Source organism: Planococcus citri, chromosome 5 (assembly GCF_950023065.1).
Source record: "Planococcus citri chromosome 5, ihPlaCitr1.1, whole genome shotgun sequence".
Classification (NCBI taxonomy): Eukaryota; Metazoa; Arthropoda; class Insecta; order Hemiptera; family Pseudococcidae; genus Planococcus; species Planococcus citri.
The window spans coordinates 11,585,164-11,598,151 of NC_088681.1; the positions used below are offsets into that span (position 1 = coordinate 11,585,164).

Consider the following 12,988-nt stretch of genomic DNA (forward strand, 5'->3'; position numbering starts at 1 on the left):
TTCGGTAATTTACCGTAAATTACCAAAAATCTTCCACTCGGATTTTTTTCAACCAATCAAATTCATCGTCACTTTCACCCACTCGATTTCAACCAATCAGAGAATAGTTTACCAGTTTAGCCACAAACAGAAACGCAAAAATCACCTTTTTTTTCTAAGCAACGACAAGTTTAAAAATTCGAGTAATGCTTGAAATTAAATTATTTTCGGTTCAAAAACAAATTAAAAATTCTCAATTAGTAATTACAATCATTTAAAATAGATAATTATCGAAATAAACGCGAAATTAGTTATAAAATTGAATTACGCGAGATTCTCGAGAGAAATTCGCGATACGAATTGATGTAAACATATGACATTTTTGGCAGCCATCTTTATGATCTGGTTACGATTACGTTTACTTTACTAGCTTGTTGAAATGCATCGAGTTGTTTTGATTAATTCTAACTAATTATTAAACTTTTTTTATAATTGTGTGATTCAACTAGTTGCGCTAGTCATGATACGGTATACTTAGTTTGGAAATACTCTAAGTAATCTTTGCCTTAAGTCTGACAAGTTTCAATCTTACTTAATTCCATGATGATCAACAAAACGTCAAATTCGACCGATGCCAGCGATGAAGAACCAGGGTAAGTGACCTATAAACCAACCCTTCGCCTATTAAACAATGTATTTAATTAATTTATTCTTCGTATAGGAAATTATTCGTCGGAGGCCTTAGCTGGGAAACAACCGAAGGTAAATGATCTTGAAATGAACTCCATGTACGTCTTGGCATATTTTAAATGGCATTATAATCTTACTCTTTGTCTATTTACAGAAAAACTACAGCAGTATTTTGGCGAATTTGGCGAAGTAATCGATTCGGTTGTTATGAAAAACACAGAGAGTGGTCAAAGTCGAGGATTCGGTTTCGTTACTTTCGGTGATCCAAATTCAGTCGAGAAAGTTTTAGCTAAAGGAACCCATTTACTAGATGGACGAGCTGTAAGTTGAATTTACTCATAGTTAATCGTTCGTATTCGTTCGTTCATCACCTGGTATTATTGTTTGCAGATTGATCCGAAACCGTGTAGTACAAAAGCAGCGATTAAATCGAAGAAAAATTCGCAATATCCGAAAATATTCCTGGGAGGATTACCCTTCAACGTAACAGAGACCGATCTGAGATCGATATTTTCAAAATATGGTGAAGTGATGGACGTAATAATAATGTATGATCATGAGAAAAACAAATGCAGAGGTAAATTCGAGTTATTTACATTGACGGTAGATTGCTTGATGTGTTAGTGGCATTATTGTGTTTGCGTTCGGCGTATTTTTAATTTATTTATCGAATAATTTTCGTATTTATTTCAGCGTTGATTTTTTTTTTAATCGAGCTAATTTTTATTAGTTACAATAGTTCGACGTATTTGAACGTTTACGAGAGTGAATCTCTCGTAGACGTTCGAATGAGTTTTGCTGAATTTTTTTTTTTTTAATTTTTATTTAATTTTAACGTTGTTTTGTTTAATGTTTATTTAGGTAAAAATAACTAGTTTATATTTTACGCACAGTATACACCGCTGCCATACTTTCTATACAATAATTTAACGAGAAAAAAAAATCGCTACGTTAATATTATCTAATCTAGAAATACCTAGCGCTAGTATTACGACAATATTAGCTTACGAGAGATTACTGTCGTTGAAAATTTTGGCACTTGAGAACGACCGAAATTCGACAGAAATCTCGAGGAATATCTTATACAGTCTAAATGATAAGATAGTTTAGAGGAGAAGTTTGGCAGCGGTGTATATTATAAAGGTTGGATACGAAGACAAGATGAGGCATCGTTTTGATTGAAAATTTTCTAGGATTCGGATTTTTATCATTTGAGAAAGACGAAGATGTAAACAAATGCGTAGCCGACCATTATATCTACGTAAATGGCAAGAAGGTATTATTCCCATTACCCCTTTTGTTGGTTTTTTTTTTTATTCTCTTTTGCAAATTCAAAAATTTCACAACCATTTGCTAGGCGGGTTTGTCAAAGTCGATTTTTATGAGGGTTACAACTCTCACGAGAAGACTGCTAGATAGATTACCTAATTTATTTTTATTTACATTACGTTTAAATAGTCGTAACGTAAGAGTACAAGTACATTTTGGTTATCTTAATTTGTTGTAATTAGAAAGTACCGTACTTACGTAATCCGTAATCGTATTGTATACTTTAGATTTCGGTTTGAAAATTTTTTTCCTTTTTTTTAATTCACTCTCTTTCTTACGACGTATTGAAATTTTTTAATTCCTTTTTTTTCTAATTTTTCATTTTTAATCGTGTGAATAATATTCCTACTTAATCGGTTAAATTACGTTTTTTTTTGTTGTTTCTGATGAAATTTTACAATTCGAAATGAGAATAAATTTTTGGATTTTCAAAACCTCTATTTCCACAACCTTGGGATTCGAGTGGATATGCTAATCGTGTATTTTGTGTTTTTAGGTCGAGGTTAAGAGAGCCGAACCGAGAGATGGTCGAGGAAGTGCTTCTGCCGCCACACAATGGCCTAATGCCCAAACTACTCCAGCTGTAGATCCGTCTAGAGTTAGTATCTGAGCTGATAATGTGTTTCGTATGAGTAGAATTTTAATCTAATGAGACGGAAGGGTTGATTGGTCGTATTTTTGGACAAGTGTTCGCAAGTTAGGCCAATTTACACCTAGATTATGAATTATTTTCAAAAATTTGGGGTATTTTTGGGGGCCTTGCTGTGCTAAAAAAAATTTCCCACGAATAAATTTTGATTAAGAAGATCAATTCTATGAAAAAATATCTGCGAAGGCTGATGGGAGATTAAAATGGATTAGATGATTCGTGGAATATTTAGTGGGTTTTTTTGAGTCAACAACCTTGAGGTAGATTCTGAACCTTCGTTACAAAAAATGATGGGCCTATTGTTGTAAAATTAAAATACTTGACTAAGCAATTTTTTTTCTTCAAATGTACTCATGCGTATTTTTTTCTTTTTTTAAGAACATGCCAATGCAGAATTATCAAGGATGGGGTGCTGCTCCTGCTCCTGGATATGGTAAGTTTCCACAGTGGAAGTTTTTTTTAAACTGTATATATTGTCGAATTGATATCCCATTAAGAAACAAAGGTGTGCAATCGAGCTGAATTTCTGCACGAAGCTATACTCGAATGAATGCATTGAACTCGTGCAATTCATTGTAAAATTCCTCAAGTATCTGCAGATGATTGAGCGGAATAATGTGGTTAATGCGAACAACTGATACAGAAGAATGAACCTGCGTAGGTTTTGTTTATTGAAAAATCTGAGTAGTGAACTGAGATTCTTATTTAATACGACGTGGGAGTGTTGGAATATTTACGGTGTATTTTTCCACTCACGTTCGTCAGCATAGTTTTCCAAATCAAAATTTTCCATTGGACGATAAATTAATTTCAAATGGAATTTTTCCATTCTATTTTGAGCGATTCGTTGAATTTTGTCAATTTTTCAGCACCCCCCCCCCCTCCCTGGCTTCTATTCCTCATATTTTTACGAACTTTGAATGAGTTCATCGATTTTGAATTTTTTTTCAGCTAATGCTCTAAAATTTGTGACATTGCGAAAAAAATATTCAATTCCACCATTTTAGCATCTGTTTGAAAAGTATTGAAAATGGATGAAATTCTGGGATGTATTTTGGTCAAGTGATACCATATTTTGAGTCGCTTCTAGTTCGCTTGAAGTTTCTAAAATTGATCCAGTGGTTTCGGAATCATTTTTGAAATTCCAGGACGAATAACAAGGAGGGGGGAAGAGTCTCATTCCATTTGGAAAGGTTTTTTTTCACCTGGGATTATTTTTGGGAAGGGGAATGGAACAACATTTTGAAAAAATTTGTCGAAGTTCATTTTTTTCCATTTTTTATGATTGACTATTTTTGTTATAATAATTTTTCTCGTATTTATCTTCACTTGAAGAAAATTTCAAACCGGTTACGAACTTTTGAACCAGTTTCGCAAAAACCTAAATCTTCGTCAGCTTTGTTTTAAAATTGATTCTCGCCGACCCAATTAAAACGAATGATTTTTACTCGTACCTTCATTTCAAGTGAAACCGGTTTCCTTCCTTTTACTTCTCCCCCCTTCCCATGATAAAATATAATTTAATTACGATGATTATTTTTATAATGTGCGGTATTTCTTTCGAGACTCGATCGTTGTCTTGATTATTCTTGGGATGGGTATTGCAAAATGGTTCACACGGTTCGAGATTTTCATGAGAAACATTTCCAATGTTGGGATGAATAATTTTTTACTCATTTGTCGCTTTTGTTTTGGGATAAATTCAAAATGAAAATGGTCGACGCTTATTTTATTCCAAAAAATAGTGCAGTTTGAAGTAATTCTGGAGATTAGATCGTTTTTGAGAAAGGTTCAGAGATAGCAACCACGTTGTAATGAAATTAGTTGAAAAAAAATGAAGATTCTGGAAAGAAAATGTCGAAGAAATGTGAATGTTGAAAATTTTATACCAACTCCCCCCCTCCACTCAGAATTCAAGGTGTTTTCTTGGTAGGGTTCCCTCTCCTTTTTTTTAGAGTTTTTTGGGGAGGGGGGGGGGTTAAAACCTCGGAGAAATTTTGTTTAAAAATTGAAATATTGAATTTTTCATCAGAAAAAACAATTGTACTGATAATGACGAATTTGAAAATTGTTTTGCTCTCAATCCCCCTCCCACACTTATTTCTTGTGTCAATGAGAAGAATATACCTAAGAGACATTCATGTACAGCTACCTTACAAATAGATTCGATTGCTGTCAATTTTAACCAATTCGATTTAATAATTATGTTCTTATTTCAGGATATGGTGCCCCACCCGGAGCCCCTGTTCCATACGGAGGATGGGGTGGACCGCCCCCAACCCCTCAATGGGGACCAGGCTACCCAACTCCTGGATATACACCTTATGGTAAGTGAATTTTACGGTAATTATTGAACATTCTCTCTTTCCCTGCTTTCCTTCCCTCAAATTATCGAAAAACTGGAATAAGTCGAAAGAAACTGGTACTTGAAAATTTTGTGTCGATTTGTTGAGTATAATTTTAATTGCTTTTTGAACACAACCCTACTCGGTAAGAGTATTTTCATCAGGAAGTGACTGATGTTTTATCAACATTTCTTATCAAAGTGAGGCTTCAAAGTTGAAAATGAAAAAAATTGCTCAGGAACTGTCAACTAGAACTAGAACTGGAATTGCTTGCGCCAAAACTTGAAAAAATAGAAATAGAAGCATAACTGGAACTAAAACTAAATTTTTTAAATTCCTCACGACTCTCCCTCTCCTACCCCCCCCCCCCCCGGACACACTGAAATGTGAAGAGAAGAGACGTGACTGTGATTTTCTGAAAACTTGAAGTTTACACTGGACTGGAATAAGTAAACGAATTGGAAAAAAATACACAGAACTGAAGATGGAATAAAACCTGAAATTGAAAATTGTTCCTGTTTTCCACCACTGTTTTCACTCTCCCCTCCCCCCTGATAAAAAAGACATCTCATCAGTAATACGAGAAAGAAGGAATGCTTGGTTGTCATCTCCAAAAGTTCTCATTTTCTACGAGTCTTAGCAAATTTTTACGTTGGTTTGTTGATTTTAATTTTATTGTTTCAACGAACCTGTTCCATGACGAACCGAACGAAGCTAAATCAAAAAAGCATGTAAAATTCCTTCACCAGCCAAAAATTTCAGACGCCTGAGTGAATTTTTGAAATTTTGGTGTATTTTTAAAAATTAAATTTGGATCAAAATTGAATTTAAAAAACCTTCAAATTGAACCTATAAGACTGAAATTTGATGTACGCCTTATTTTTGGACTTCCAAATCGATTTGAAGCGACTTTGAATCGTTTTAAATGCATCTGGAGCCTTCAGCAGCTGGAGAAATGCGTATTTTCGAACTGACTGGAACTGATTTGGGAAAAATTACGTGTAATTGGTCGAGCTAGATAACAAAAAGCACCAATCATTCGAATTTTACAAATTTTAAGACGATTTTTTCTAAAACAGGAATTTCTTTAACATTTGCTGGAGGCTTCAAATCGGCCTAAAACCATCTCCACTCTCCTCGACTTATTAGAAATAGGTCATGAACTGAATTTTAGATATTTTCTTTTTGCCAAACGGTACCTATAGGCATAGTTGATTTTTCAAATTTTCAAATTTTGAAATCACTGGAGAAGTATACGATTTTGAACTAGAGAACCCAATTTTGAAAAAAAAAGTGTGTGGATTGCTCGACGAGTTGGTTTTTAAAAAGCTCCAATTGAATAAACTAAAAGTTAATTTGGATGTTTTTTTGATTTTTTTTTTTTTTTTTTTTAAATCTGGAATTTCCATAAAATGACTGGAGGTTCCAGAGTGGCTTAAAACCACCTTCAACTTTTTCAGCATGTTGAAATTGAAGTATGAGGTAAATTTTTCAACTTTCAAAAATTTACTGGAGGCTCCAAAACTGCTCGAAATTGTTTCCAATCGATATTTGTAAGTCGAAAATTGGGTGCATTTCAAATTTCAGTTTTCTAGGCAAATTAGGTGAAATTTTGATTTTTTTTCTCATTTTGAACCCAAATTTGATTTTTGGAAATTTACTAAAAAAAACGAAGAATACACTTTTACCCTTGAAATGTTGGCTGGTGATGTAATTTTGCGTGCCCTTTCGATTTAGTTTTGTCCGGTTCGAGAATCTTTCTGCTAGTTGAAATACCTCCCCCTTCTCCCCCCCCCCCGGGGTAGTATTTCATCCAAGAACAATTTGGCTGACAAAGGAACCGTTTGCAGTCGCACTCTCTGATTTGAACAAAACCAAGATATATCTAAAAAAACATGTCCTAAAATCCCCCCCCCCCCTCCAACCAAAATTTTAGAAGCAAAAGTTCCTTCTTGGATTTTTGGCGAATTTTAGAAAATTACGTTTAATAAAACTGTTCTATGTAGGAACAATTTTCAAACATTTTCGTAAAGTATTTTTTTTTCAGTTTTTTGGAGCAAAGTGGAATAATGTGAATAATATCTTCAATTCTACGCCCTCACATCAACAATTTCTAGTTTTAAGCCAATCTGGAGCTTCCAGCCATTTTTCAATTTTCTCCAGATATTTCAAAATTGCTCTGGAAAGGCTAAAAATCGACTTCAGCCACTATTATTTTTTTGGGTGCTTATTTGGCTTAGTCTAGGCCGTTTTCGATATGTAAATACCCCGAAATTCCAGGAGTGTGAGTACGAAAGTGAATTTTTGATCAATTTTGGCATTTGAAATCAAATTTTTGAGAGTGGCATGCAACGAAAACGGCTGAGAGAGTACCCAATTGAGCACTGATTAAAGAAATAGGTGTCAACGATCATTTTTGGCTCTTCCCCCCTATTGATTTGAAATTTCTGGAGAAAATCGAAAAATCGCTGGAGGCTCCGGAATGGCCTGAAATTAATATCTGTTGATAAGTGGGAATTGATTTGAAAAAGTAATGGGTCATTCCACGCCAAATCGGCGGATTTTAGCACGAGGGGTGTTCGATTTTCTTCGAAATCAGATCATGTTTAAAGGTCATCAAACGACGACGAATGATGCCAACTGGACATTTTTTCGATTTTTTTTTTTAGTGGAGATGTGGGGTTTCAAAGTTTTCCAAAATGGCCGAAAATGGAAAATTTCAGTTGCAAATTGCTCTGGTTGTACTTGGTATAGAATTTTGAGATTTTTTTCGAATTATAGTACTTTGAGACGGTAATCGACGAATGATGTCAAAATCAGTGTTACCACTTTCAAAAACCTTAAAAAATCGACTTAAAAACTTATAATTTTTGAATATAACTGTGATGTCCCCCAGTAAAAATTCTGAAAAAATTTTCAGTTTTAGTCCTTTTTATGTAGAATAACATATCAAAAAATTGGACTGGCATTATTTTTTCATTTTCGAGGAAAATAAATTACACAAGTTTCGCACTTATTGCAAAAATATCATCAGAAACCTAAAAAATGAAAATTTTTGCATTTTTTGAGATATTTTACCAATGTGTAGACGAACATTTGAAGAAAAAAAACTGTCAGGAAAAAAAACTAAACTGAACGTGAAATTATAGAATTTAAGCTAAAATTATTTCATTTTTCCCATAGGTGTCTCTCTTCTCCTTCACCTCCCTACTGCCCCCCCTCCTCTGAAAAAGCTCATCAAAACTAAAATATTTTAGTACTGAACTTTTGTTTGAAATTTCTGGAATAAATCGGAAAATCGCTGGAGGCTCCAGAATGGCCTAAAACTAATATTTGTTGATATGTGGGAATTGAATTGAAAAAGTTATGCACATTGGTTCAGTTTGTTCAAAAAAATTGTATTTCGTGAAAAAGTTCACAAAATTGCCCTTAAGTATAGTTTTTTTTAAATTTTTTAGAATTTCAGTTTTGGGAGTTTTAGGTTATGTTCTTTCAATCTGGATTGTTTTTTTTTCAAATCTGAGTTTTTAAAATGGATAAAATTTATGGGAAAAATTACCTAAAATTGGAACTGGATTTAAAATCAGGAAAAAAAACTTGAAAATGAGCGAAAATTTGAAAAAAAAATTAAACTGAACGTGAAATTATAGAATCGAAGATAAAATAAAATCATTTTCCCCATAGGCGTCTCTCTTCTCCTCTCCTTCACCTCCCTCCTGCCCCTGCCAATCAAAACTGAGATTATTTAGTACTGAACTTTTGACCACATAATTTTGAAACCAGTATCAGTTATCATCGTTAATTCCGGCCTGTTTTTCTGCCCTCAGGCACCCCTCAAACGCCGTACGCCAACTGGAACTGGAACGTACCGCCGCAGCCTCCGGCTACCGGACCTCCACCTCCGGCCAATCCGCCAGCCAACGGCGCACCTCCCATACCAACTCAGCCGGCTGTAGCAACTACCGGTAAGAGAGTTACCACCTATGCCGCCTTTAAATTCCGTTCTTCCTTCCCCCCTCCCCTTCTCCTCCAGCCCTAACCTTCGTACTAACACAAACCGTACTCACACTAACCAAACTTTGCAAAAAAAATTCTCGATTTACGAGAAGACTTTGTCACAGATCCGTACGGGCGAGCCGCGATGCCACCAGCTCCTCCTCCGCCAGCTCCTCAGACGGCTTCCAAACAAGAATACAGCAGCTATGCCTCTTACTCGGGTTATACTCCGGTAAATACGCAGCGTTATTTTCTACCCGTTTTTAACGATTAATCGAAAATGAAAACGTGCCGGTTGACCGTTTATTGTAAAGTACGAATATGTGATTTTAGGATCCGGCCGCCGCGTATAGTGCTCCTGGAACAACCGCCGCGCCTAGGACGACATATGGAATCGAGACTACGGCTGCTGCTCCAGGAGGTGCGTAAATCCAGACTCTTTTACCTTTTAGTCCGGCATATGACAATAGGAGTAATTGCACACCCCCCCCCCCCCGCCGATCCTCCGGGACAACTTTTTTCTTAAAGGGGACATCCTAAGGAACATTTTAAAGCAAACTTGCCAAAAAAAAAGTTGGCCTTACTTACAAAATGGCGGCCATTTTGATTGACAGGTCAGCCGAAATCGCAGATTTTGCGTTTTAACATAGGACTTGCACGAACTTTTTCAAACTTTACAAAGGTAGATCGAAAGATCGTGCAAAAATTTATCACCTGTCAAAATTTCAAGTGCTAAAGTGCGTTTTTCGATTTTTGGTGGATTTTTGAAAATCGAATTTAGGCCAAAAATGAGGGGAAAAATCAAAATTTTACCAAATTGACCAAGAAAGCTGAAATTTGGGATATACCCTATTTTCGACATGCCAAATCGATTGGAAACGGTTTCGACCCGTTTTGAGTTGTTCTGGAGCCTCCAGCAGATTTTTGAAATTCGAAATTCCCACAAAATTCCATCAAATTGGAGTTGTAAAGTTAAAATTTATTCTAAAAACTAATTTCAATACGCAACGAAGTACTGCAGGTAAATTTCAAGTCGTTTTGGATAATCCAGCGACTTTTTGAAAATTCCTGAAGCCTCCAGCAGATTTTTGAACCTTTAAATTTTCACAAAATTTCATCAAAATGGAGATGGAAAGCTGAAATTTACTCTACACTCCAATTTTAACACCCTCTGAAAACGACTTCAGGTGGGTTCAAGTAATTTTAGAGCCTATAACGACTTTTTTGAAAATTACTGGAGCCTCCAGCAGATTTTTGAAAGTTTAAATTTTCACAAAATTTCATCAAATGGGAGATGGAAAACTGAAATTCACTCTACACTCCAATTTTAACACCCTCTGAAGACGACTCCAGGTGGGTTCAAGTCATTTTAGGGCTTCCAGTGACTTTTTTGAAAATTACTGGAGCCTCCAGCAGATTTTTGAAAGTTTAAATTTTCACAAAATTTCATCAAATGGAGATGGAAAACTGAAATTCACTCTACACTCCAATTTTAACACCCTCTGAAGACGACTTCAGGTGGGTTCAAGTCATTTTAGGGCTTCCAGCGACTTTTTTGAAAATTACTGGAGCCTCCAGTAGATTTTTTAAACTTGAAATTTCCTCAACATTAATTTATCAAATAGAGTTGGCAAGCTGAAATTTACTTCGCAGACTACATGGTGGTTTCAAATGGTTTTGAAGCTTCCAGCTACTTTTAGTAAATTTCAATTTTACAAAAAAACGTCATACAAACTTTCAAAAAGTTGCTGGAGGCTCCAAAACGACTTGAAATTCACCAGCAGTCAACTTCGTAGCGTATTGAAATTAGTTTGCAGAATGAAATTCGACTCTCCATCTTAGTTTTCAAGTTTCAAAAATCTACTGAAGGCTCCAGTAATTTTCAAAAAAGTCGTTGGAGGCTCTAAAATGACTTGAAATCCACCAGAAGTCGTTTTCAGAGGGTGTTAAAATTGGAGTGTAGAGTAAATTTCAGCTTTCCATCTCCATTTGATGAAATTTTGTAAAAATTCAAAGTTTCAAAAATCCACCAAAAATCGAAAAACGCACTTTAGCACTTGAAATTTTGACAGGTGATAAATTTTTGCACGATCTTTCGATCTACCTTTGTAAAGTTTGAAAAAGTTCGTGCAAGTCCTATGTTAAAACGCAAAATCTGCGATTTCGGCTGACCTGTCAATCAAAATGGCCGCCATTTTGTAAGTAAGGCCAACTTTTTTTTTGGCAAGTTTGCTTTAAAATGTTCCTTAGGATGTCCCCTTTAAGAAAAAAGTTGTCCCGGAGGATCAACGGGGGGGGGGGGGGTGCAATTACTCCTATTGTCATATGCCGGACTATTTAGATTATACGTAAATAAGATGTAAAATCATCTCGATGATGATGATGATGGTAATAAATAATGGGATTTTATGTTTCAACAGAGCCCTATGGAAGCGCTCCCGGCCCTCAGAGGAATAACCAGAGCCAGCAGTCATACCATCCGTATAGAAGAGTGTAATTCGAGAATGCCGCCATTTTTTTTTTTTTTTTTTGAAAGTACTTAAAAAAAACAAATTGAAAATTTATAAAACATGGTTATCGTATATTCTATAATAATTTTTTTTTATAATGTTTACGTTTTTGTTTTTTGTGTTTCTCTATAATATCTATAATATTTCCTCTCTCTTTCTCTGTCTCTGTATCTATCTCCTGGACCGTGTATTTTTCATTTTTTTTCTCCTTCTCTCCTCCTCCTCGAGTATTCTCACCTTTTTAACGATATCGCTTGCTTGATTGTTGTTTATGTGTGTTTGTGTGACTTGTGTAAGTAAAGTACTACTACAGGATGAAAAAGAAACGCTGTTCGTGAAAAAAAAAAAAAAAGACGTTTGTAATGTTAAATAATTTTACAGTTTATACATAGGTTTAATGTACTACATTATGTATTGTATTGTAACGTTTTAGATACCTATATTTTTTCTTTCGCCAATAAAACCGGACATTTTTATCTACGTAGTTTGGTATTTCGAAGAAATAAGACTGAGTATAGCGCGGTTTTTTTTCAAATTTTTAATTCTTTTCGTACGGTGTACGAGACGAGACGATAACGATAGGATTAGTAGGACCTGTGTTCTAGCTGTTGTACTTGTTAATCGATAATATAGGTACGTTTTTTTTTTAGCAATCGGTAAAGATAAGAACAATTTTTGTAAATAGTTACCAATTTTTAAACTTTACCGATAAAATGGAGGGAAGCATGAATTTTTCGACGAGAAACCGAAACCGAAACGCCGAACGCGTCGTAGAATGTTTTTTTTTTTTAAATCTCCATTGTGTGTGTGTAATCGTATATTTTACTATTTTTTAGAGTGATCATTCTTCTTCTTCTACGTTGATTTGAACCACCGACATTATTAATATTTAAACTACTCGTACCAACTCCGAGACGAGTGGTTGATTATTAATTGTATTATACATAATAATACGTATATACTGAATGTTCTGCGTTGAACGACGAATAAACATATACGTTTGTTGATGTTTGAGTATATTATATTTTAACGTCGCCATGCAGTATTTGTTTTTTACAGACGATGATCGGGTGATTAAAATTAACTAAATCGTCGAATGGTGTCTGTACACGGGCAGGATTCGTGCCATGGGTTGAAATAATTATTGACGTTGGCTTAGTCAAAGAAGAATCAAGACTATACATAGTCTAAGTTTAGATTCGACGAATTGATACAAGCTCAAGGACATTCGGGTCGTAAAGCTGTTCGTCCTTCGTCGAAGGTTCAAAACTTGACGGTCTAGGTGGCAACTATTTTTAATGATTCATCGTTTTTCAGCCCCCATTTATTTGATTTACAAACAGATATGTTTTTTAATGTCTTTACGTACATAGGTAAAACATCGTCGATGATTTACGAGACGTGAGTTATCGATGATAATTATAATAGAAAAAAAATGGATGATCGAGCTGTAAATTGAAACGCGATTTTGGTTTGAGAAAAAACAGGAA

General features: G+C 35.0%; 1 protein-coding gene across 6 annotated transcripts; it reads left to right on the plus strand.

The window, feature by feature from the left end:
- Positions 1 to 363: 363 nt before the first annotated feature.
- On the plus strand, positions 364 to 12,505 carry LOC135847479 (heterogeneous nuclear ribonucleoprotein 27C-like). Of its 6 annotated transcripts, none has more exons than XR_010559179.1 (12): positions 364 to 632; positions 701 to 741; positions 824 to 990; positions 1,060 to 1,246; positions 1,863 to 1,945; positions 2,495 to 2,596; positions 3,026 to 3,080; positions 4,867 to 4,974; positions 8,820 to 8,957; positions 9,102 to 9,220; positions 9,303 to 9,409; positions 11,409 to 12,505. XR_010559179.1 is itself a non-coding variant. In XM_065367019.1 (12 exons), exons 1-12 carry the CDS (start codon positions 580 to 582, stop codon positions 11,483 to 11,485), a joined length of 1,218 nt encoding a protein of 405 aa, XP_065223091.1. In that variant the 5' UTR covers positions 364 to 579; the 3' UTR covers positions 11,486 to 12,505. The 6 variants fall into 6 exon arrangements, 4 of the variants coding, with proteins under 4 accessions (XP_065223091.1, XP_065223093.1, XP_065223094.1 ...); XR_010559180.1 differs by having other exon boundaries at positions 9,114 to 9,220; XM_065367019.1 differs by having other exon boundaries at positions 9,322 to 9,409.
- Positions 12,506 to 12,988: the final 483 nt, after the last annotated feature.

Coding starts and splice junctions, on each gene's coding strand:
- LOC135847479 (XM_065367019.1), top strand. CDS start 580: ATGATGATCAACAAAACGTCAAATTCGACCGATGCCAGCGATGAAGAA. Junction 633..700: donor GCCAGCGATGAAGAACCAGG/GTAAGTGACCTA, acceptor TTCTTCGTATAG/GAAATTATTCGTCGGAGGCC. Junction 1,247..1,862: donor TGAGAAAAACAAATGCAGAG/GTAAATTCGAGT, acceptor AAAATTTTCTAG/GATTCGGATTTTTATCATTT.